The 21,612-nt window shown below is 46.6% G+C and overlaps 1 protein-coding gene across 1 annotated transcript in view; it reads left to right on the top strand.

Annotated features, from left to right (window-relative positions):
- Positions 1-20,326, top strand: part of PKD1L2 (polycystin 1 like 2) — a 93,986-nt gene extending 73,660 nt beyond the window's left edge. Inside the window, 13 exon segments of the mRNA XM_036276055.1 lie at positions 1,370-1,507; positions 1,965-1,972; positions 3,039-3,213; positions 4,094-4,330; positions 4,333-4,420; positions 6,143-6,276; positions 8,622-8,749; positions 11,467-11,627; positions 15,788-15,998; positions 17,496-17,610; positions 18,036-18,040; positions 18,111-18,224; positions 20,069-20,326. Coding sequence (XP_036131948.1) covers positions 1,370-1,507; positions 1,965-1,972; positions 3,039-3,213; positions 4,094-4,330; positions 4,333-4,420; positions 6,143-6,276; positions 8,622-8,749; positions 11,467-11,627; positions 15,788-15,998; positions 17,496-17,610; positions 18,036-18,040; positions 18,111-18,224; positions 20,069-20,326 — 1,772 coding nt within the window.
- Positions 20,327-21,612: the final 1,286 nt, after the last annotated feature.

A 21,612-nucleotide genomic window follows, 5' to 3' on the forward strand; every position in this document is an offset into this window, starting at 1 on the left:
CTTGTAGGATCTGGGTCAATGCTAGGGTTTCAAAGTGTTTTAAATAGGACAGCAGCTGGTCTGTTAGTGATTTTAGAAAGACTACTGTGGCTGCTCTTGGATATCAGAGGTTTTAGGTCAAAGGGGAAGAGGGGAGGCCAGTAGGAAGACTATCACAATGGTCCAGACAAGAGATGACTTGTGCTGGCAGTGGGGGTGAGCAGAAGGGAATGGATCCAAAAGACAGTTGTGATAATACACTCCCACCAGAATGGCTAATGTGAAAAAAAGTGATAACACCAAATGCTGACAAGGATGCGGATAAGCTGGAACATTCATACATTGCTTGTGGTAATGTAAAATGGTACAGCCACTCTGGAAAACAGTTCAGCAGTTCCTTTCAAATCTAAAAACAGACTTACCATATGCCCCAGCAACTGCACTCTTGGGCATTTATCCCAGAGAAATGAAGATTTATTTTCACCTAGGAACTTGTACCCAAATGTTCGTAGCAACTTCATTTGAAATAGCCAAAAGACATTTAGCCACTCCTAAGAATCTACTCAAGAGAAATGAAAATATATATCCACACAAACACCTGTACTTGAATGTTCATAACAGCATTATTTATATTAGTCAAAACTAGAAACAATCTAAATATCCATCAATAGATCAATGGAAAAACAATGGAATACTACTCCACAATAGAAAGAAACTGACTACTAATATATACAACAACACGAATGAACTCCAAAACATGCTCATTGAAAGATGCCACATACAAGAAACTTCGCACATATGATTCCATTTATATGAACTATCCAGAAAAGGGAAAACTATAGAGGGAGAAAGCAAATTAATGGGGCTAAGGGTGGGAAAGAGAGAAAGTGGGGACTGACTTCAGTGGACATGAGGGAAGTGTTTGGGGTGATGAAAATGTTCTAAAATTGGGTTGTTTTAAACTTACTAAAATCATTGAGTTATAGATTTCCAATGGATGAATTTATGAAAATTACAACTCAATAATGTGGTCTGAAAGAGAAGATGGTGGAATTAGGCATGACAGGACTTTGAAATAGTAGTTACTCTCATTCTTTCATCCTTCAAAGTTTTGGAAGTGCTGGGATCCAGGGCCACAAGGAAGACCACATCCAGGAGTCAGTAACTGTCCAGGGAGGGGAAGGCATTTGTTCTCAGTGCAAGGAGAATTCTCCATATGAAGGAGGAGGGATGGAATTCTGGGCACCGAGAGAGCATGGGCAGAGCATGAGGGCAGCACTGCGAAATGGCTCCCGCAGGAGGAACTGAATCCTGGTTGTTCCTGGTTGTGAGTGTAGAGCCTGGTTCCACTGCTCATGGGGGAACTATCCTTGTGTCCTTGCTTTCACAGACCCCTCTGCCTTGTTCTGAGTACGAAGAAACAGCAGAAAGGATGTCTACCAGCCTCCTCTGGCTGCCTACACTGAGAAGATGAACACCACCCACCTCAAGGAACAGAAAGCATTTGCCCTAATCAGAGAAATCTTGTGTAGGCAGCCAAGATTACCCACAAGCAATCTTTCCACTTGCTGGTTCTCAACACAGACTTGAAAAGACACTGTGCAACCATTGACAAGCCCCACTCAGCTTCCTGGACATTTTTCCTAGATATCAACTCACTTTAGCTTCCCCCTTACACTTAAAATCCTTCAATGGCCCTTCATGGCCCTTCGGATCCAGTCCAAACTCCCTAATGTGGCTCCTTTCTCCACCCCTTGTGTCCTGAACTCCAGTGATTCAAGATTCTACAGCTCCTAGGACATCGTGCCCACTCCTGACCCCAGGCCTTTGCCCAGGCTGTTCCATCTAGCCTGCTGGAATGTGCGTGCTCCTCTTCCCCAGCTCTTCTTCTGGCTAAGTCCTCTTATTCATTCATTCCCAGCTCAAAGCCTATGTCTTCAGATAGGTTTCCCCTGGCTCTCTGGCCAAGAGATTTCAAGCCTCAGTGTTCTTAGTCTGGGTTCCCCACAAGCAGATTTGGGTACATATGGTTGGTTTGGGAGGTGATCCTGGGAAGTATTGGTAGGGAAAGGGGGAAACACAGGGGGAGAGAAGAAAGCCAATAGAAAGCGGGGTGATGAGTGAGTTCCTTGTGGACAACTAGGGCTCGGTCCTGCTGGGGACCTCTGCCGGAGAATGTACACCTCTAAGTTGTCACCCCCAAGGTCACTGGTGAAGGCTGCTCCTGAGGAGCACTGATCTTGCAGCAGTCCTAGCCTGCCTTCCCACCGGCTGAGCACGACCCCGGCCAAAGCAGAGAGCACGGGGGCTTGTGCAGGAGCAGGAGCCTGTGCAGAATGGAGAGTTCCAAGGGATGTGGGCAAAAGCCCTGAGAGCCATCCCGGGGAGGGGTTTCCAAAATGCAGATCCCCAGGCTTTGGGCCCAGAGATTCTGATTCACTAAGGTTCCTCACTGCCCACATGAGTCTGATGTCCGACCTCCTAAACTAAATCTTGGTACCTTTTTGGGCTCTTACATCCGCTCACCAGTCTCCTTTAAGACAGGTGAGCTCCAAGATGTCAGGGAACACATCTGTCATCTTCATTACTCTATCTTCAGCATTACAATATGGCAGATGCCTCATTTTAAAAAAATTCTATTTAAGAAACACATATAGCCTGGCTGGGTGGCTCAGTTGGTTAGAGCATTGTCCTGTGCACCAAAAGAAACACATATAACTTGAACTGATGCAGGCATTGTTTTAAGTGTTTTGTAAATATTAATTTCTCGACTCCCTCATCACAACCCTGCTATTATCCCCATTTCACAGATGAGGAGAGTGACACACAGAGAGGTTAAATCGCTTGGGAAGGGCATATAGATAGGAAGTGACGAAACCACGATTTGAACGTAGGCAGGAGGTTCATAATCTGTGAACTCTATTTCTTTCTGCTGTCTCTATAAAAATCAGTTCCACTGTCACCAGAGGGCTGAGTAATTGGTCTACAAAACCTCAATTGTTCTGATCCCATGCACCATTCTATTTCCTGCCCTGGGCTTGGTAGGAGTTGGGGACCAGGGCTTCCTGTGGCTGTTGCTGGCGGCCTATGGGCAGAGAGACCCCAGTGCCTACCATTTCAACAGACACCTCAAGCACAGCTTCACCCAAGGCTTCTCAGCTATCCTGGGCTTCCAGGAGGTCTTCACATGGGCCAACACCACCCTTGTGAGAAACCTATACAGTCATCACCCAGGTACTGTCCCCTTGCCCCAGGACATGTGCCAGACACCTGGTGCACCCTTCTTTCTAGAAACAGGTGTGGGTCTCTGTTGACATCGGCCTTATACGGAACCAATAACCATAGAACCATATGCTTTAAAGGAGAAATACTCAGAAGACTGTGTGTACACAGAGAGGTGCCCTAACTCTCCCCTAACTGATGCAGAGTGGGGAACTTCCTAAATGAGAAGTAACTGGCATGAATTGGCTAGGCGGCAGCAGTGTACCAGGCAGAAAGAACAACGTGAGAAAAGACAAGCCTGAAACACCATGGCGTGTTCTTGGAACTACCATGTGTTGAGTGTGGCTACAGTGTGGGGTAGGAGTTGAGTACCTGTGAAGCAAAACAGAAGAGAGAAACAGGGGCCAGATCATGAAAGGTCTCAACGTCCATATCTTATGCTCAAGGAAATGAGGAGCCATTGATGGTTTCTATATGAAGGACTAATATAATCAAACTTGTGGTATAATCAAACTTCTAAAGGATCATTCTGGAAATGTGGAAGATGGAGTAGAGGGTGGGTAAGTTAGTATGCTGGGGAGAAATAATGGGGCCTGATGCAGGGATGAGGGGCATGAGAGATGGAGAGACAGGAATGGATGCACACAGCAATGAAGAGATAGAACTGATGGCCTTGTTGACCGTTCAGATGAGGGCATTGAGGGGAAAAAGTACAGATGGTCTCCAGGTTGATGAGACGGTGATGAATGTAGCCCGTGGTTGGCCATGAACTTCTCTTGGCTGTCTTTACAATGGGAACACTGAGATTTATGTTAGCATCCAGGCCAGGGAGCTTGGAAAGTGTTAAGATGATTTTGCTTGCTTGATTTATCTGCCTATTTTTGATCCTCAGGTTTCATCACTGATGGGAACTCGAAATTGGTTGGCAGTGCTCAGATTCGCCAAGGGAGAGTCAGGGAAAACTCCTGCCCTCTTGCGCCATGGTTGCAGACTTCTCTGGATGGGTGCCATGCACCATATACCCTGGATGTTGAAGACCTGTCAGACGATGGGGAAGGCTGGAATGCCTCCAATCTCAATAGTAGCAATGGCTTTTCCCAGGCTTGGCAGTACCAGAGCCAGAGCCAGCGCGAGGTTATCCCATCTGGGTCAAACTCACTGTGTACCAGGGAGGAGGTTACGTGGTCCCCCTGGGGACCGATCGCCAAAGCACAGCAAGGTAAGGCTGACTTGATTCATGTACAGCTGAGGAAAGTCATTTGCTGGAGTCCAGATCTGGTTGGCTTGTGCAGGCTTCAAAACAGGACTAAGCCAAACTCATTCATGTCATCGTGGGGGATTCAGAATGATTCAGTCTCAAAGTTGGAAGGGAAGTGCCCCTTCAGCCATCTTAGCCTGGTGATCTCAGTGGGGCGGCCTCTGCTAGAGACAGTGCAGAGACGGGGAGCTCTCACTCACACAGAGCTGCCCCCCAGGCAAGTGAGAGGTGGTTAAGGCTTAATTTTACAAAGAATCATGCAGGGTCTGTGGCTTTACCCTACTGGTTATGCTAAAGAACTAGCCTGTCACTGTTCCATGGATGTTGGCAGAAGACATGAGACTCCTGGGTTAGAGACCAAGGACTTCATTACAGTAAATGCAGCAGCAGAGAGCTTCATGGTGGTTTGAGTCAGTTCCCCGCCAAGGGCCATGATAGATGCTTGCATATGCAGTGAGTTGCGGGATCAAGAGGGAACAATGAGCTTGGAAGTGTTCACAGCTTTTACAATGGCAGAAGCCTGCTGTCTGTCCAAAGAAAGATGCTACCTCATCCCTCAGGGTTGTCTACTGCAAACACAGACCTGAGAAATGGCCTGGGTGAAGCCCAGCCAGGGCGTGGAGTCTCTGGTACACCCAGCACCGGGATGCTCAGGGCCCGTGCAGACTGCCTCTTCCTGGTGGACTCTCGAGTCAGAGAGCCCTAGGTCTGGAACCCTGGCACTGCTCCCATTAGCTGTGTGGCCTCAGTCCCTGCCGTTGTATTATTACAACACTGGGGTTGTTTATGATGGCAGGGCTCCCATCCTGCCTACAACACAGGTAACAAACCCCTAAGACAATACTGGCAGGGGTCCTCTGGGAGTAAGGAAGGCCTGCCACTTGGAATAACTGATATTCTCTCCCTGCTCCAATGTACCAAGCAAGATGCAGACCCACAGGAGCATGGCACATTTTAAAACAGTACCATCCTTATTGCTCTAAATAATAAAAGCTATCATTACCACACACACACACACACACATTCACTCCATTTTCTCTTCACAATGATCCTGGCATTGGCGTTAACACCACTGTACAGTAGATGAGGAAACCGAGGAAAAGTTATTGAGTAGATGAGGAAAAGTTATTAGCTTGCTCACGAGGCAGTTAGGATTTGAACCCAGGTCTCTCCAGCACATGCTATTTCTAGCACACCAGCAGATAGATCTCTAGGAACTGATCTCATGTGACTTGCCAGCCCAAGAGGGACATTGGCAGCTGCAGCTGCTGCCTGCCTGAGCCCCTGAGGTGTTATGTGGCTGCTCTAACACCATGGTCCTCAAACTTTCAAAAGCATCGTAATCCCCTAAAGGGCTCATCAAAACACAGATCCTCAAGACGTATCCCTATCATTTCTGATTCCGAAGGTCAGTGCGGGGGCTGAGACTCTGCATTTCTAACAAGGTTCCAAATTATGCCAATGCTGCCAGTCTGGGGACCCCACTTCGAGAACCTCTGCTCCAACAGCCAGGAGACCATTGGTGCCAACACATTACACCATGATAGAGGAAACTGACCACTCCCAGGAGCAGCCTCAAGGCCCTGTGGCCCAGGGAGCAGAACAAACTGGCCACCTCCCCAGGGTGGAGGGGCAAAGAGCCGCTTAGGACAGAAATACTCCTGAATGCCCTTCTTCCCACAGGATTCTCCAGTATCTCTCTGACAACACCTGGCTGGACAGCGTGGCCAGAGCCGTGTTTGTGGAGTTCGCTGTCTACAACGCCAACGTCAACCTGCCCTGCATCATCACGCTGACCCTGGAGACGAGCGCCCTGGGTGGGCACTTGCCTGTGAACCCATCTGCAGTGTTCCAGAAGACAAACCCCCCGCCCGTCCCTCGGGGCCCAGCTGCCCCAGTGCCGGAGCTCCGGGCAAATGGTAGTTTGGGAAATTTAGGGGTGGGTCTCAGTTCTCCCTGGGCCCCAAAGGCAAGGCAACAGGGTTGCTCCAGCCTTATTCTCCCACCCTCTCCTTGGCCTTGTCCCCCACATTATCCTAAAAGAACCCAACGGGGGTCTGGAAGCAGCTCAAGCCCTGAGCTTCCCCTCTCCTCGTGGTGGGGCTGGCAGTAAGGGGTGAGGGGGGTGATCTGGTAACAGGTACCTCCACCTAAAACACTATTTTACTCGTACCTCAATCTACAGTGCGAAGTACATTTTACATCATAATCTGACACACAAATGTACACAATTGACACAGAAGCTTCAAAAATATGTCCCTTGCCCTGGCTGGTTTGGCTCAGCGGTTGGAGCATCAGCCTGCGGTCCGAAGAGGCCCGGGTTCGGTTCCTGCTAAGGGCATGTACCTCTGTTGCGGTTTGTCCCCGGCCCTGGTTGGTCGTGCGGGTGGCAACCACTCGATGTGTCCCTTTCATATCGATGTTTCTCTCTCTCTCTCCCCCTCCCACTCTATCTGAACAAAATATCGAAAAATGTCCTCGGGTGAGGATAAAATAAATAAAAATAAATAACAAAAATATGTCCCTTAACTACGTGACACACTGATATTTTGCGTTCTATTCTAGTTCTTTCTCCCCACCCCCCCACTTTTCACCTGTTTATAATGCTATCACAATTTATTGAAACACTGACCCAAGGACTCTTCAGCTAATAATCAATTTGCCTAAAACTCAAGTACGTCTCCTTTGAAAATGAAACATTAAAAAAATATGTATTACCTTTATAAAGATTGCAATGTTTGTAGATATTAAACATTTTCAGAACTTTGAAAAAGCCTTCCACTATCATTATATCAGTTTCCATGATCATTCTCCACTGTAAAAATTTTTTTTCAAATCCTTTTTGGGAGCTATTTCTATCTCTTTTGCTTTCCTATTTCTTTTTGTCATCCTTTTGGCTTTCTATTGATTTTTTTTCTTTTTTTAGAGAGAGAGGAAGGGAGAGAAAGAGACATTGATGTGAGAGAGAAACATCAATTGGGTGCCTCCCACATGCACCCTGACCACACCCATCCCAACTGGGACCTGAACCTATAACCTGGGCATGTGTCCCGATGGGAATCGAACTAGCAGCCTTTCTCAGTGCAGGGGACTATGCTCAACCAACTGAGCCATACCAGCCAGGGCTCTCTTTGGCTTTTTAAGGACCTCTTGAACAACTTGTCCCCAACCACAGCTGATTCAATGATGTATTTCTACAAATATAAAATGTGGGATAGTTTCCAGGTCTGATTGATGTAGTGGGCCACTGATGTCAGTAAGGACTCAGGCTGTTTGCATCCCTTCATCTGCCATTCTTTTTTTTTTAGATCCTCACCTGAGGATATTTTTTCATTTACCTTCCGATAGACTCTATCTGATAGAGAGTAAGGGAGACAGAGAGAGAGAGAGAGAGAGAGAGAGAGAGAGAGAGAGAGAGAGAGAGAGAGAGACAGCGAGAGAGCAAGAGAATCACACACACACACACACATCGATTGGTTGCCTCCTGCATGATCCCGACCAGGGCTGGGGACCGAACTGCAACCGAGGTATGTGCCCTTGATTGGAATTGAACCCGCAACTCTTTGGTCTGTGGGCTGACGCTCTAACTGCTGAGCTGAACCAGCCAGGGCATCCATCTGCCATTCTTAGGGTTGGCTTGGTTTTTGTAGGCAGTAGCCTTCCTAGTCAAGTTGGTTTTTTTAAAAATCATGAATAAAAAAAATAATTTCAATACAAAGAAAAAGAAAAAAAAACACACAAATAGATGAAAGATGGTTTAAAGGAAGTGTAGGCACAATACTGGTCAATAGATAAAGGGATCCTCGGTGAACTGTCTCTAGATGAACCTGCGGCATTAAACGAGCCAGGATGAAGTAAACTGATGTCAAGTGGGTGGGTGTGCTTTGGCTGGTAGGGGGCAGGTCTTCCTTTGCAGCAACCTTGGTCCCTTCTGATTTATCCATTATCTTTGACATCATTAATTGTCCCCATTCAGTCTCTTGGGTCTGTGCTTCTGAAGGACCTTTATCTTCTCTTTTGCCCTGATAGCCTCCAGAAGGGCTTACGCGTAAGTCATCCCACTGATGACTTCTGCTTAGAGGTGCTGGCTCTGATTGGGAGGGGAAGGTGGGCAATGGGGGGACTGGGGGTGGTGGTGAAAGAAATGCACTCTGCTTCCCAGGAACCTTCTTTGCACACACAGACCTGCAGAGCCTGCGCCTGTATCCCTTCACCGATGGCTGGCACCCCTTTGTGGTGGTGGCAGAAGTCATCTACCTCCTGTTCCTCTTCAACGACATGACTGTGCAGGTGAGGGGTGGACTTGTAGCTCCATGGGCAAACGTGGGGATGGCAGTGTGGGCATCCCTCTCCTGTCCCCACCCTCCCCCAGGGTGGTATCTGAAGGAGGGGGAGGAAAAGTTCTGCTTACCTGTTTGTCACGGCAACCTTGGGGGGCCCTTCTGCTGGCCTAGTTCAGGGACCCAACTCTGGCACCTCAGAACAACAAAGAACTCTGAGGGTAGTCTTCCCTGGGGGGTGGGGGTGGGGAGAGGAGCAAGGCTCCTATTTCTGCTGAACTTAGAATTTTCCAAAAATGCTGGAGGTGGAGATTCTCCATAGATGAGGCTTCTCTGAACTAAGATCATGGGGGTTCTCAGCACTTTTGTTCTCACTGTGGTCCCGGAGGATTAAGAAACACCCCCCTTGCTACCTTAACCACCAAGTTGCACAACAAAGGTGCAGATGTTATAATGATGATGGTTTGAGGATGCTGAAAACACACCCGAAGCATATTAGAGGTTCCTTTCCAAAAATAAAAACCAGATGCCTAACAGGGGCATCTTAGCCCCGACTCCCAATCCCTTGCCCCAAAACCACAGCAGCCATTTTAAAGTAAGAAATACAGGCGCCCCTCGCCACTCTGGGCTTCAACTTTCGCAGCTTCACTTTATTGCGTTTTTTCCCAAATATATTCATTAAAAAGTTGATCGAGACAGTGAAAATGATACAGCGTGCGCTCAGTTGTCTGAGTCAATTATACACCCCGGTATTACAATTAAAATTAAAATGACTGTACGTATGGACTGTAGGCCTATGTATCCGAGCACCCCAGGGGTCCTTCAACGCCAGGTGCAACCGCTAGAGTCTGGGACGGATTAACCGCAAACAACGAGGGACGACTGTATACTTTGAGTGCTTACTATGAGACAGACATTGTGCTAAGAGCCTTATGTGGATTTTCTCCTTCAACAGCACCAGGAGAAAGGTCCTACTGGATCCAATTTAGAGTAGGAAGCTGAAGTCCAGAGATGTGAAGTAATTTATCCAAGTTCAGAATAAAATCCTCAGAGTCTGACCCCAGATCTTAACACTCAACCCCTATACCACACCAGCAGCCTCATAACCTGGCAACCCACATGGTCTCTGAGCATCCAGATCAAGCCCAACAACCAACAGTTATCAAATAGCAACTTACATCCTAGCCTTTCTCTAAGGACATCAAAGGAGGCCCATCCTCCGCCCCTGAGCTTCAGTGTTCTATGGCCCTCACACTCTGCCTGCGGCTATTTCAGAAAGCCTCTCTCCAAAGCCCTTAAATATTTCTGAAAATGCTGTTTGAGCAGTTTTTAAAATTTCCTCTTCGTTCCATCCCTTTAGAGTGGAGGCAGATTTAGCCTCTTACCGGCCAAACATCAGTCCTTCTTCTGTAAGAGGGGAGGAGAATAAAACAGACAACAGAACATCCTCTTGAGTAGACGGGAAGAGAAGGAATGAATGGTGAGGGAAGCTGAGAATATACACAGAATTATTCTTTTTGACCTGTGGTACCTGTTGGGGAAATAACATTAGAAATCAATCCACAGGTAGACTGAAACTATACCCATTCAACAGTAACTCCCACCTTCCCTTAGGAAAACAACTTTTATATTGAAAAAGCATTAGCCCAACCGGTGTGGCTCAGTGGTTGAGCATCGACCCATGCACCAAGAGGTCACCGGTTCGATTCCTGGTCAGGGCACATGCCCAGGTTGTGGGCCAAATCCCCTGTGGGGGGCATGCAGAAGGCGGCTGGCCAATCGATGTTCTCTCTCATTGATGTTTCTATTTCTCGCTCCCTCTCCCTTCCTCTCTCTCTAAAAATCAATAAAGAAAAAAAAGTTTTTAAAAAGAAGAAGAAAAAGCATTAAACCAGACTGTGATATGCAGCCCAGGCAATCTGCTAAAGAGACCGAAAGAAACCTCACCCTTGGATATCACCAAGCAGATATAATCCATTACATACATATACATTCTTAAAATGAAGAGTAATTAATCCTTAAGAGAACTTATATCACCATCCATTCCACTAGTCCATCATAAATTCGCCTGGTCATTAGGGTGGCCACCTGAGTGTGCTAACTCGTTTTATGAAAAGGAAAAATAAACATCACCTATGTTTACAACAGGAGGCAGTTTTGCAACGTGGAGGCAGGTGTCTGCCCGTTAGACTCCTACCCTCTCAAGGAAACCGGGAGTCAGAGGTGCTGTCTTCCTTGATTACACTTCAAAGAGATGCCTTCCAGACCCTTGAGAAAAACACTCCTGAGTAGTAAAACTGACGAAAGGGCTTGTTTGGCTTTGAAAAAGATTTGCCTCTATCTCAGAGGGGCAGGGACAGAATTCACAACTACAAGTTTTTTTTTTAGTGACTGTTCTATAGTGAGGCATGCTTTTCCTCTCTCCCCTCTTTTCCTTGCATCAGAGCATTCAATGTTTGTTTATTTGATACTGTATTTACTCTTACATACCTCCAAATCCTGCAGCTCAGATGAATGGCAGGAGCAGGTAGGGGCTGTGCATGAAGTTGAGGTGAGGCCCCCAGCACTCTGCATGTGGGACCAGGGCTTTGAGAAACCTCCAAGGATCCAGTCACTGCCTCCCAGAGGCTCCTTGTGGGTGGTGCAGGGAGCCACCTTGAGGGTGAAGGGGGGGAAAGGCATAGCTCTGGCCACAGCCTTTGATAGAACCTCTGGCTCCTTTCCCAGGGCAGGCTTATGAGGACACAAAAGTGGTGCTATTTCCACAGCAAGTGGAACCTTCTGGTGCTGGCCACCACCCTGGCCAGCGGGAGTGCCCTGGCGGTGTTTGTGAAGAGGGTCATCCTAGCAGAGCGAGACATCTGTCAATACCGGAAACACGGGGAGGAGTAATGGCTCTGCCTCAGCCCCAAGTCCCATCATCGGCCCTGCTTCCTCCAGCCCCGTGGGGCTCAGGGGTGAAAGGAGGCCTTTAAGATCGTGTTGACCCTCTGAGGCCCAACTCTGAAAACTACAGCTATCACTTCAGGTTTGTGGTCTGAAGTATAGGCAATTGGAGGGGACTCTAAGACAAAATAAAACAGTATACTTTGCAAATCTTACCAAAACATGGGACCAAATGGCACTCTGTTAAGGTCCTTCCCAGCCTTTTGAGCAGGGTTTTTGCAAGTATTAGTGTCATCAACCTGCGTCTGTTACCATCTACCAGTGTCCACTCTGTGCTAGGCAGCATGCCCTGACCAATCAGATCCTCATGAAAACTGATGGAGGTATAGAGTATCATTACTCCATTTTACAAATAAAGAACTTGAGGCTCAGAGAGGGAATGTGACTTCCCCAAGGCCACACAGTAAAAAGTGGCAGAGAAATAATTTTAACCTAGCTTGTGTGTCTCCAGGATCCCAGATTTTACATTGAACTATTGTGTTTCTTGACTCACTGACTTTATAGATATAGCTAACATGTACTGAGTTATTGTTGGGTGCTGCACACAGTCATAAAGGCATCACTTTAAAAGCATTATCTCATCTGCTTTAACTTTCCTGAAACTTCTGAGATATCATCATCATCATCCTTTTTTTAAAGACAAGAACATTGAGGTGCAGAGAGGTTAAGTTGCCTGTGCAAAGTCACACAGCAAGGACATGCAGGGCCTAGAATTTGAACTCTGCACTCCTAACCTCCATTCTAGATTGTCTCACTCATTCAACAAACCCTAACTGAGTTCTACTTTGTGCCACACCCATGTTGCCACTCCAAATATGACAAAAACTCCACCCTCTCTAAAGACCCCGTCCATAAAAATGTCTCAGTATCAATTGAGTTCTTTGAGCTAAAAAAATTATCAGAAGTACTTTTTTTTTCAAGTTGATTGTAAACCTTATGCAGAACAGCTGTTTTTAAAAACTTAAAAATGAAAAAAAAAAAAAAACAAAACTTAAAAATGGTTTAGCTCTTTAAAAAAATGATTTAGGCCTTGGCCAGTTTGGCTCAGCGGTTAGAGCGTCAGCCTGCGGTCCGGAGAGACCCGGGTTCGGTTCCCACTAAGGGCGCGTACTTCGGTTGCAAGTTTGTCCCCGGCCCTAGTTGGTCGTGCGGGTGGCAGCCACTCGATGTGTCTCTTCACGTCAATGTTTCTCTCTCTCTCTCCCTTTCTCTCTCTCCCTCCCACTCTATCTGTACAAAAAATAGAAAAATATCCTCGGGTGAGGATAAAAAAACAACAACAATGATTTAGCTCTTGAAGGGGTCTGCAAAGGATGACATGGGAGCCAAATGCAGCCCATCGCCTGTTTTTGCAAAAAAGTTTTATTGGAACACTCACTCATCCCTTTATGTATTATCTATGGCTGCTTTCCTGCTAAAACTGGGTGGGGTCATTGGGACAGAAACTGGCCCACAGAGCCTCAAATATGTGCCATCTGGCCCTTTACAGAAAAACTCTGTCTACTCGTGCTTAGAAAACAAAGCCAGAGCTCTAGGAAGGAACAATGGGGTGCTTGTTTTAGGTCATGCATGACTGAGATCATTGACAGCCAGTGTGATTATTGAACCGTCACTGTCCCCACACCAGCCATGCGTTATGATTCCTTACAAGGATCTAAACATGTTTTATTTTTTACATTCACACTGACAGGTTTCTTGCTTGGATGAATTATAAAACAATTTTACAGCGAGAGTACACTTTTAACATTGAGTGTCAGAAAACAAAAGAAATCTGCCACTTTTGATAGGAACCTGAGTATAGTGAAGTTTGGTGTTACAGGAAACCCTCAGTTGAATTTGATTTATCAAATAACCAAAGTCCATGTCTGCTTCAGAAACTTGTAAATTTTGTTTTCTGGCTGGAATAGATAAACCATTTTATAGTTAGATCCTGAATTTTAAAAGTGTTTTTTAAGACCAAATGATGTGCTTCATAGTCTGCCTTTAGCCCAGTGGTTCTCAGCCTTGGCTCCTCAGCAGAATCACTCGGGGAAGATTAAGCCCTGATGTCTAGGCCTACTAAATCAGGATGTCTGGGGACAGAGCCCTAGCCCCAATGTTTTAAATGTCTCTCTGTTTATTCTAAAATGTAGATGAGGTTGAGCACTGTGGTTTCGTTAGAGCTAATTGCCATCATAAAGGAGGACTTCCATGGTTATTATTTCCATGTATATGAACAATTAAATGACATGAGAGAAGGCTGGGTATTAAAAAGAGGTGGGGAAAAGGTACTGCAGGAGCTGAAGGAGGAAGTAACTATCTATACCTGCAGTCTAGTCTGTTCAAAAAAGGGAGGAAGATTCTAGAAGGCAGGAGATTAGGTAGAAGGATGGCTTTCATTAGGACATTATGTATGTATATGAAATGCTTTAACAACCTGGCCAGTGTAGCTCAGTGGTTGAGTGTCAACCCATGCACCAAGAGGTCGCCAGTTGGATTCCCAGTCAGGGCACATGCCCAGGTTGTGGGCCCAATCCCCAGTGGGGGGCATATAGGAGGCGGCCAACTGATGTTCTATCTCATCGATGTTTGTCTCTCTCTCTCTCCTTTTCCCTTCCTCTCTTTCTAAAATCAATAATAAGAAAACAAAAAACAAGAAATGCTTTTACAAACTTGAGATCATATAATTTTGTTCTATAACTTGTTCTCATTTATGTCATTAGATATAGATCTATGCCATTCTTAATGACACACCAACATTAAGACTGAATTTATTTATTTATTAAAAAAATTTTTTTCTTTATTGATTTTAGAGAGAGAGGAAGGGAGAGGGAGAGAGAGATAGAAACATCGATGAGAGAGAACATCGACTGGCTGCCTCCTGCATGCCTCCCACTGGGGATCAGGCCCACAACATCGGCATGTGCCCTGACCAGGAATTGAACCAGCGACCTCTTGGTGCATGGGTTGACACTCAACCACTGAGCCACAATGGCTGGGCCTTAAGACTGAATTTAGCCCTGGCCGGTTTGGCTCAGCGGTTAGAGCATCGGCCTGAGGTCCAGAGAGACCCGGGTTCGGTTCCCGCTAAGGGCACATATCTCAGTTGCAATTTGTCCCTGGCCCTGGTTGGGTCGTGCGAGTGGCAGCCACTCGATGTGTCCCTTTCATATCGATGTTTCTCTCTCTCTCTCTTTCAATCTCTCCCTCCTACTCTATCTGAACAAAAAATGAAAAAATGTCCTCAGGTGAGGATTAAAAAAAAAAAAAAAGACTGAATTTAAAATGCAAAGGCGGGAAAGGGGAATGAAGGGCCGGGTGGGATGGGGAAGAACCTGGATTTGAATGATTCCAACTGTCATTCTTCCACCACCATTTAAGCCACTATGTCACTAGCTGTGTGACCTTGTGCAGCTCTCTGTCCTTGTCTGTAAAATGGAGATAGCATATTTCCTCCTCCAGTGGTTTTCAGTCAAATGACACAATGCAATTATTAGGCTCTCAGCACAGCAACTGGATGGTACTTCCATCCTTCCTTCAAATGTAAGGGCATTAGGGACATTCCCTCGGACAGGAGGAAGTACATCTAGTGACCCCAAACCAGAAGAGCAGGCTCATAGAACTCCCTCACCTTTGTCCTCTTGACCTTGGGAGAAGTCCTCCTTTGTCATTCTGCCAGTAGCTTGGCAGCCATTAACCAAGACTGCTAGTGATGGCCCCATGAACTAACTGCTGAAGCCCTATGACCACTGTCACCATCATCAGCCCTATCATAACCATCATTCTCACCATAACCATCACCACCATCATCATCAACACTATCATCTCCATCATCTTCATCATCATCACCACTACCATCATCCTATCACCATCACCACCATCATCATCAACACTATCATCTCCATCATCATCATCATCATCATCATCATCATCATCATCACCATCTCATCATCACCTATGGGGATTTGGACAGCTCTGCTTCCCAGACACGTTGCAGGATGTTATGGCCTCTGAGATAATAAATATAATCCTGCATTCTGGGCTGAACTGAGTCCACATGAACTCTGGCTGAGCTGAGTTCAAGACAGTCTCTGAGACCCAGTCTCCCCTCTTGGTCCCAAAGGGGGATCAGTTTCAGTGAGACAGCAGCAGCTGACGCTGTCCTTGGCTACATCATTGCTTTCCTGGTACTGCTGTCTACGGTGAAGCTTTGGCATCTGCTCAGGCTGAACCCCAAAATGAACATGATCACATCAGCCCTGTGCTGTGCCTGGAGGGACATTTCGAGCTTTGACATCATCATCCTTATTATGCTCCTGGTTTACTCCATTGCCGTGAGTGGCTCCATTGGGAAAACCTCAGGGATGGTTTCCTTGGAAGCAAAGGTTTCTCAGTGTGGGGGGATTGGGGATTAGGATGAGAAAAACCCTGGAAACCTGAGGGAGATGATGGATCTTCTGAGTCCAGGACCTTTTAAGCTGGGAGCTCATGAACTGATCACTGCAAATGGAGTCCTCTGTTGGGTAAGAGTGAGGAGGTATAGTCTGAAGACCGAAAGGACCAACTATTTCCAGCGAAGGATTCCTTTCTGTATCTAGACCCTGCCTGGATATGCAGTTCTCCTGACATTCCCAACTGCTCAGACATGCACAGAGCTCTGCTCAGACATGCAGAGATGAACTGGGCAGTCCCTGTCCTTGAGCTGGGGCAGAGACGGAGAAGTAAGGATGGGCATATCTGCAGGCCATGCCAATGCTTGATGCCCTACACCATTTCATTCAGCCCCTTAACACTGAGAGCATTTAAGAAATCACATTTCCTTTATGACTGAAAAAAAAGGATCAACTTTTTAAATATCAAGTAATGTGAAAAACAAAGACCCTCTGACACACCCTGATCTCCATCTAAATATGCCCCCATCCTCTCCAAACCCATGATTCTCATCATAACCCTGGCTCCCACTCTTCTGACACCCTTCCCCAATCTTGACCCACTCCTCACCGCAACCCCTTTCAGAATTCTCACTCTGGCCACACTCAGTCTCTCACTTTCCATCGCCCCCCGATCTCCATACCATCCAATAGTCTATCCCCACTCATCTCTACCTCTCTCCGCATTCCTGATCCTTTCCCTGTCACCTCAACTCTGACCCCTCCACTCCATCCCCGACTGCTCTCCCTCTTCCTCTCTCGCCGTCAGTAGGGTGAGGTGCATTGATGGAGTGATGGAGGGTATATGCTGAAAAGCTGGAGTTTACTTTTATCAAAAGTATCCCATCCAACCCCATAGTTCCTGTGGATTTATTTACTCAGACCTCTGTGTGCAATGCATGGGCTGCAGGGACACTGCAGCGTCCTCTCGGACTAGAAGTCAGTGGCTCAAGCCAATGGAGTATGGGCTTCCCTCTGACAGGAAGCCGTGTGAAGATCTTTAGGGTGGGGAATACGGTAGTGAGGGGAAAAACACAGTGGGGGGATGGTCCTGTTCAGGCAGAAGCAGCCTATGTTGCCCATCCAACCCAGCTCCCCCAGCAAAAAGAATGGGCCCTCAGAGAGCCTGGTTGCATTACTGACTCTTCGAGCAGCCGTCTGAGTGATTGCAGTCGGAGCCTAGTGGGTGGTGCGTAAGCCCGGGATGTGTACGTGCATCCCATACAAAACTGGGTATGTACTCGCACCAAACTGGGTATGTACTCGCACTAACTTGCCTCTGTAGGTACCAATAGCTTGGCCAGGCCAGGCCAAGGATGTGGCTGATCCAGACCACTGACTCTACTGTCAAAACAACAGGCTTTAAGCGATTGCATGTTTTCTTTCTCTGTTCTATAACAGTCAAACTTAATGTTTGGTTGGAAACTCCGTTCATATAAAACCCTCTTTGATGCAGCAGAAACAATGATCACCCTTTAGCTAGGAATCTTCAACTACAAGGAGGTAATGGGGTAGGGTAAGGGGACATGGGCACTGCCACCTACACCAACCAAGCCTTTATAAAAATTAGAATAAAACATTCCCCTCCGATGCCTCCCCAGAGGCTATCACCCCATGTCCATGGCCTGGCAAGTGCAGGGTAACTATGGACAAATAAAAAGGGTCCCTCTCCCCTAGGCAGATAGCCCCTCACTAGGGCCCACCGCTCACCCTGAGGACCTCCGCGTACAGAACATCAGGTGTTGGCTACTCAGGGAGAGGGCTGTGCTAGGGGGTCCCCAGAAGGGAATGCTCCTGATCCGAGCCAGAAATGGTGCCCATGTTTGGAAACGGCAGCAGCAAGGAGTCTCCCTCTCCTGGCAGCTCTTGAAAGCACTGCCCATACTGTCAGCCCCCAGGCAGAAAAGGACCCTTCTGGCCCAGGCTCTGCCTAACTCTGAGGGCCAGTTTTCCTTCTGAGGGTGTGCCAATAGGACACATGCCCCCCAGGGATGACTCTGGATTTCTTCCTAACAGGTCTCGGCTCCTTCCTTAATTGGCTCCTGCATTGTTTTCTTGACATTTGTTTTGCTGAATCTATTTATCTCCGTCATCCTGGTTGCCTTCAATGAAGAGCAAAGATACTGTTAGGTGAACCCCTCTTCTTCAATAGTCAACGACCCTGAAACAGGAAAAGGTTGGCTGAGCAGCATTAGACATTAGGGGAACTTGAGAGGTAGCTTTAAAGCCTTCATTTCACAGGAGGGGAAACTGAGGGCCAGAAGAAGAAAATTACTTCACCAAGATCACAAGCAAATGAAGAGCACACTAGAATTGGGTCTCCTGAGTCCTAGTGTGGGACTCTGTTGGTGACACCAGTGAGTCTCAGCTCTGATTGTACATTGGAATCACCTGGGGGCTTTTTGAAACTACTACTGTTGCCCCTGAGACCAATAAAAACAGAAGCCTGGGTGAATTATGCAAGCATGGGTATTTCTGAAATCCCCCTGTGTGATTCTAATATGCAGCCAAGGTTGAGAACCCATTAAAAATAATCAAAAAAGACAACTTAGGTGATACAAAGTTGAATACTTCAGGAAGTGATCAGTCTCCAGTCAGAGAACTGCAAGATGGGGTGGAAGGTAGGAAGCCTTTACAGGATAAAGAATAAAAACAGCCCTGGCCCGTTTGGCTCAGCAGTTAGAGCATCGGCCGGTGGACCCAAGAGTCCCGGGTTCGGTGTCCACTAAGGGCACGTACCTCCGTTGTGGTTTGTCCCCGGCCCTGGTTGGAGTCTTGTGGGTGGCAGCCACTCAATGTTTCTCTCTCTCTCTCTTCCTCCCACTCTCCTTCTCACTCTGCGGATAAATGCAAAAATGTCCTCTGGTGAGGATTTAAAAAAAAAGAACAAAAAAACAAGGAAGAGACCTGGCCGGTTTGGCTCAGCGGTTGGAGCGTCGGCCTGCAGTACAGAGAGACCCGGGTTCGGTTCCCGCTAAGGGCACGTACCTCGGTTGCAGTTTGTCCCCAGCCCTGGTTGGTCATGCGGGTGGCAGCCACTTGATGTGTCCCTTCATGTCGATGTTTCTCTCTCTCTCTCTCTTCCTCTTTCTCCCTCCCACTCTATCTGAACAAAAAGTGGAAAAATGTCCTCGGGTGAGGATAAAAAAAAAAAAAAAAAAAAAAAAAACAAGGAAGAGAAAAATAGAAAATAATGGATTGGCTTGTTTAGGGTAAGAAGGAAAAAGAAATAAGGAGCCCTGGCCAGTTTTGCTCAGCGGTTAGAGCGTTGGCCTGCGGTTCAGAGAGACCCGGGTTCGGTTCCCGCTAAGGGCACGTACCTCGGTTGCAGTTTGTCCCTGGCCCTGGTTGGGTCTTGCGGGTGGCAGCCACTCGATGTGTACCTTTCACGTCGATGTTTCGCGCTCTCTCTCTCCCTCCCACTCTATCTGAGCAAAAAATGGAAAAATGTCCTCAGGTGAGGAATAAAAAAAAGAGAGAGAGAGAAATAAGGAAAAAGATAGAGCCCAGAGTTGGGTTGGTGTTTGAGGATTGGCTGACTGCATGTACTGCATTTCTGGTCCACACTCGTGGGCTTCCCGGAAGGAGGTGACTCCCAACACAAAAGCAAGTGACTTTGGCAGGGACCAAGTTACACAATATAACCATGGTTTCCCCTTAAAAAAAAAAGCCCCCTCCCTGGCTGGTGTGGCTCCCTGGTTGAGCATCAACCTATGTACCAAGAGGTCATTGGTTCGATTCCTGTCAGGGCACATGCCCAGGTTGTGGGCCAAATCCCCAGTAGGGGGCATGCAGGAGGCAGCTAATCGATGTTCTCTCTTATCCATGTTTCTATCTCTCCCTCTCCCTCCATCCCTCTCTAAAAAAAAAAAAAAAAGTCAGTAAAAAAAAATATTTAAAAATAAATAAAGAAAAGAAAAGCCCCCACAGTAGATGTTTCTACATATATTGCATGATTTGTTCTCCCTCTGCAGCTGTTGGAGGAAAAAGAGATTGTCAATTTGCTGCTGATGAAAATACTCAGTTTCCTGGGCATTAAATGTAGAAGACAGGAGCCTGGAAGCTACAGTGAGCAGCCTGAGTTGCTATCAGAGGCCAAGCCCCTCAACCTGCACCAGCTGTGCCCCAGGTTTAAACTGTTCATCTACATACAATCATCTGTAGAGTTGCCAGAAGGCCAGAGCCTCAGATTTATACTTACCATTGATTCTATAATCCCTCCAAATCAATGACTTCTGTGTCTATAGATAAATTACCGAGCGTGGTAAGTAAAAGAAACTAATAAGGCTCATCCGTCCTGTGTGGCTCAGTGGACTGAGCGTCATGCCAGTTGCAGGCTCGATCCCCAGAAGGGGGCGTGCAGGAGGTAGCCGATTGATGTTTCTCTCTCACACTGATGTTTCTATTTCTCTCTAAAAAAATCAATAAAAACATTTTTAAAAAACTAATAAAAATATGTATCTACATACACACACAACTGCCACTACCGTGATAGACTGTTCAAATGTTATTTCCTTCTAGAAATAAAACAAATAGTGTGGACCTCTTCTACGGACTAATTATTTCTTGTTCTTGGTCAGGGGTTGCCTTTGAATGATTCTAGGTCAGGGTTTCTCAAACTGTGTCTGAGAGATGCTAACGGATGTCATGTTAGTTTGCTAGGTTAGCTGGAACAAAGTACCACAAACTAGGTAGCCTAAAAAAACAGAACTTTATTGTCTCTGGAGGATAGAAGCTCAAAATCAAGGGGTCAACAGGATCACGCTCCCTCGGAAGGCTCTACAGGGGAATGTTCTCTTCTGGCTTCTGGTGTTTGCCAGCAATCCTTGGCCGTCCTAGGTTTGTAGATGGACCACTCTAATCTCTGCCTCTGCCGTCACATGGCCTCTTCCCTGCATGTCTTTCTCTGTGTCTCTTTTCCTCTTCTTATAAGGACAATAGTCATATTGGAGTAAGAGCTCCCCCTACTCCATTATGACTTTGTCTTAATGACATCTGCAACAATTCCAATTTCCAAATTTGGTCACATTCTGAGGTAGTGGGGATTAGGACTTCAATGTTTATTTTTAGGGGACACAATTAAACCCATAACAGGTGTCATGGCCCCCCACATGTTTCTGGATCAGATAAATGTGGGAAACACTGAAAGGCTACACCAGTTCTTTAGCATGGGACTTGTCAGAGTTTTAATATGTTAAATGTGCACTGTGAGTCTTGGGATGAGATGAGCATGAGCAACACAGTCTGTAATGATTCCCAAACCTCTGTGACCAAGGCATCCAGTACAATAGCACCTCAGTCAGAGCTCGTGTTCCTGTCAACACAGAAACATTCAAAACCTAGGAAGGTTTGTGAGTTTACTTGAGCCAAAACTGTCGACAATTTCCTGGAAACAAAACCTCAACGGATTGAGATAAATGCTCCAAAGAATGGCCATTTGGCATCTTATTTTATACATTACAATCAAAAGAAAAGACATAAGTGGGTTACATGAAATCCACTGGTGATAGATTAGGGA

The sequence above is a fragment of the Molossus molossus genome, unplaced genomic scaffold (genome assembly GCF_014108415.1).
Source record: "Molossus molossus isolate mMolMol1 unplaced genomic scaffold, mMolMol1.p scaffold_m16_p_21, whole genome shotgun sequence".
Taxonomy (NCBI): Eukaryota; Metazoa; Chordata; class Mammalia; order Chiroptera; family Molossidae; genus Molossus; species Molossus molossus.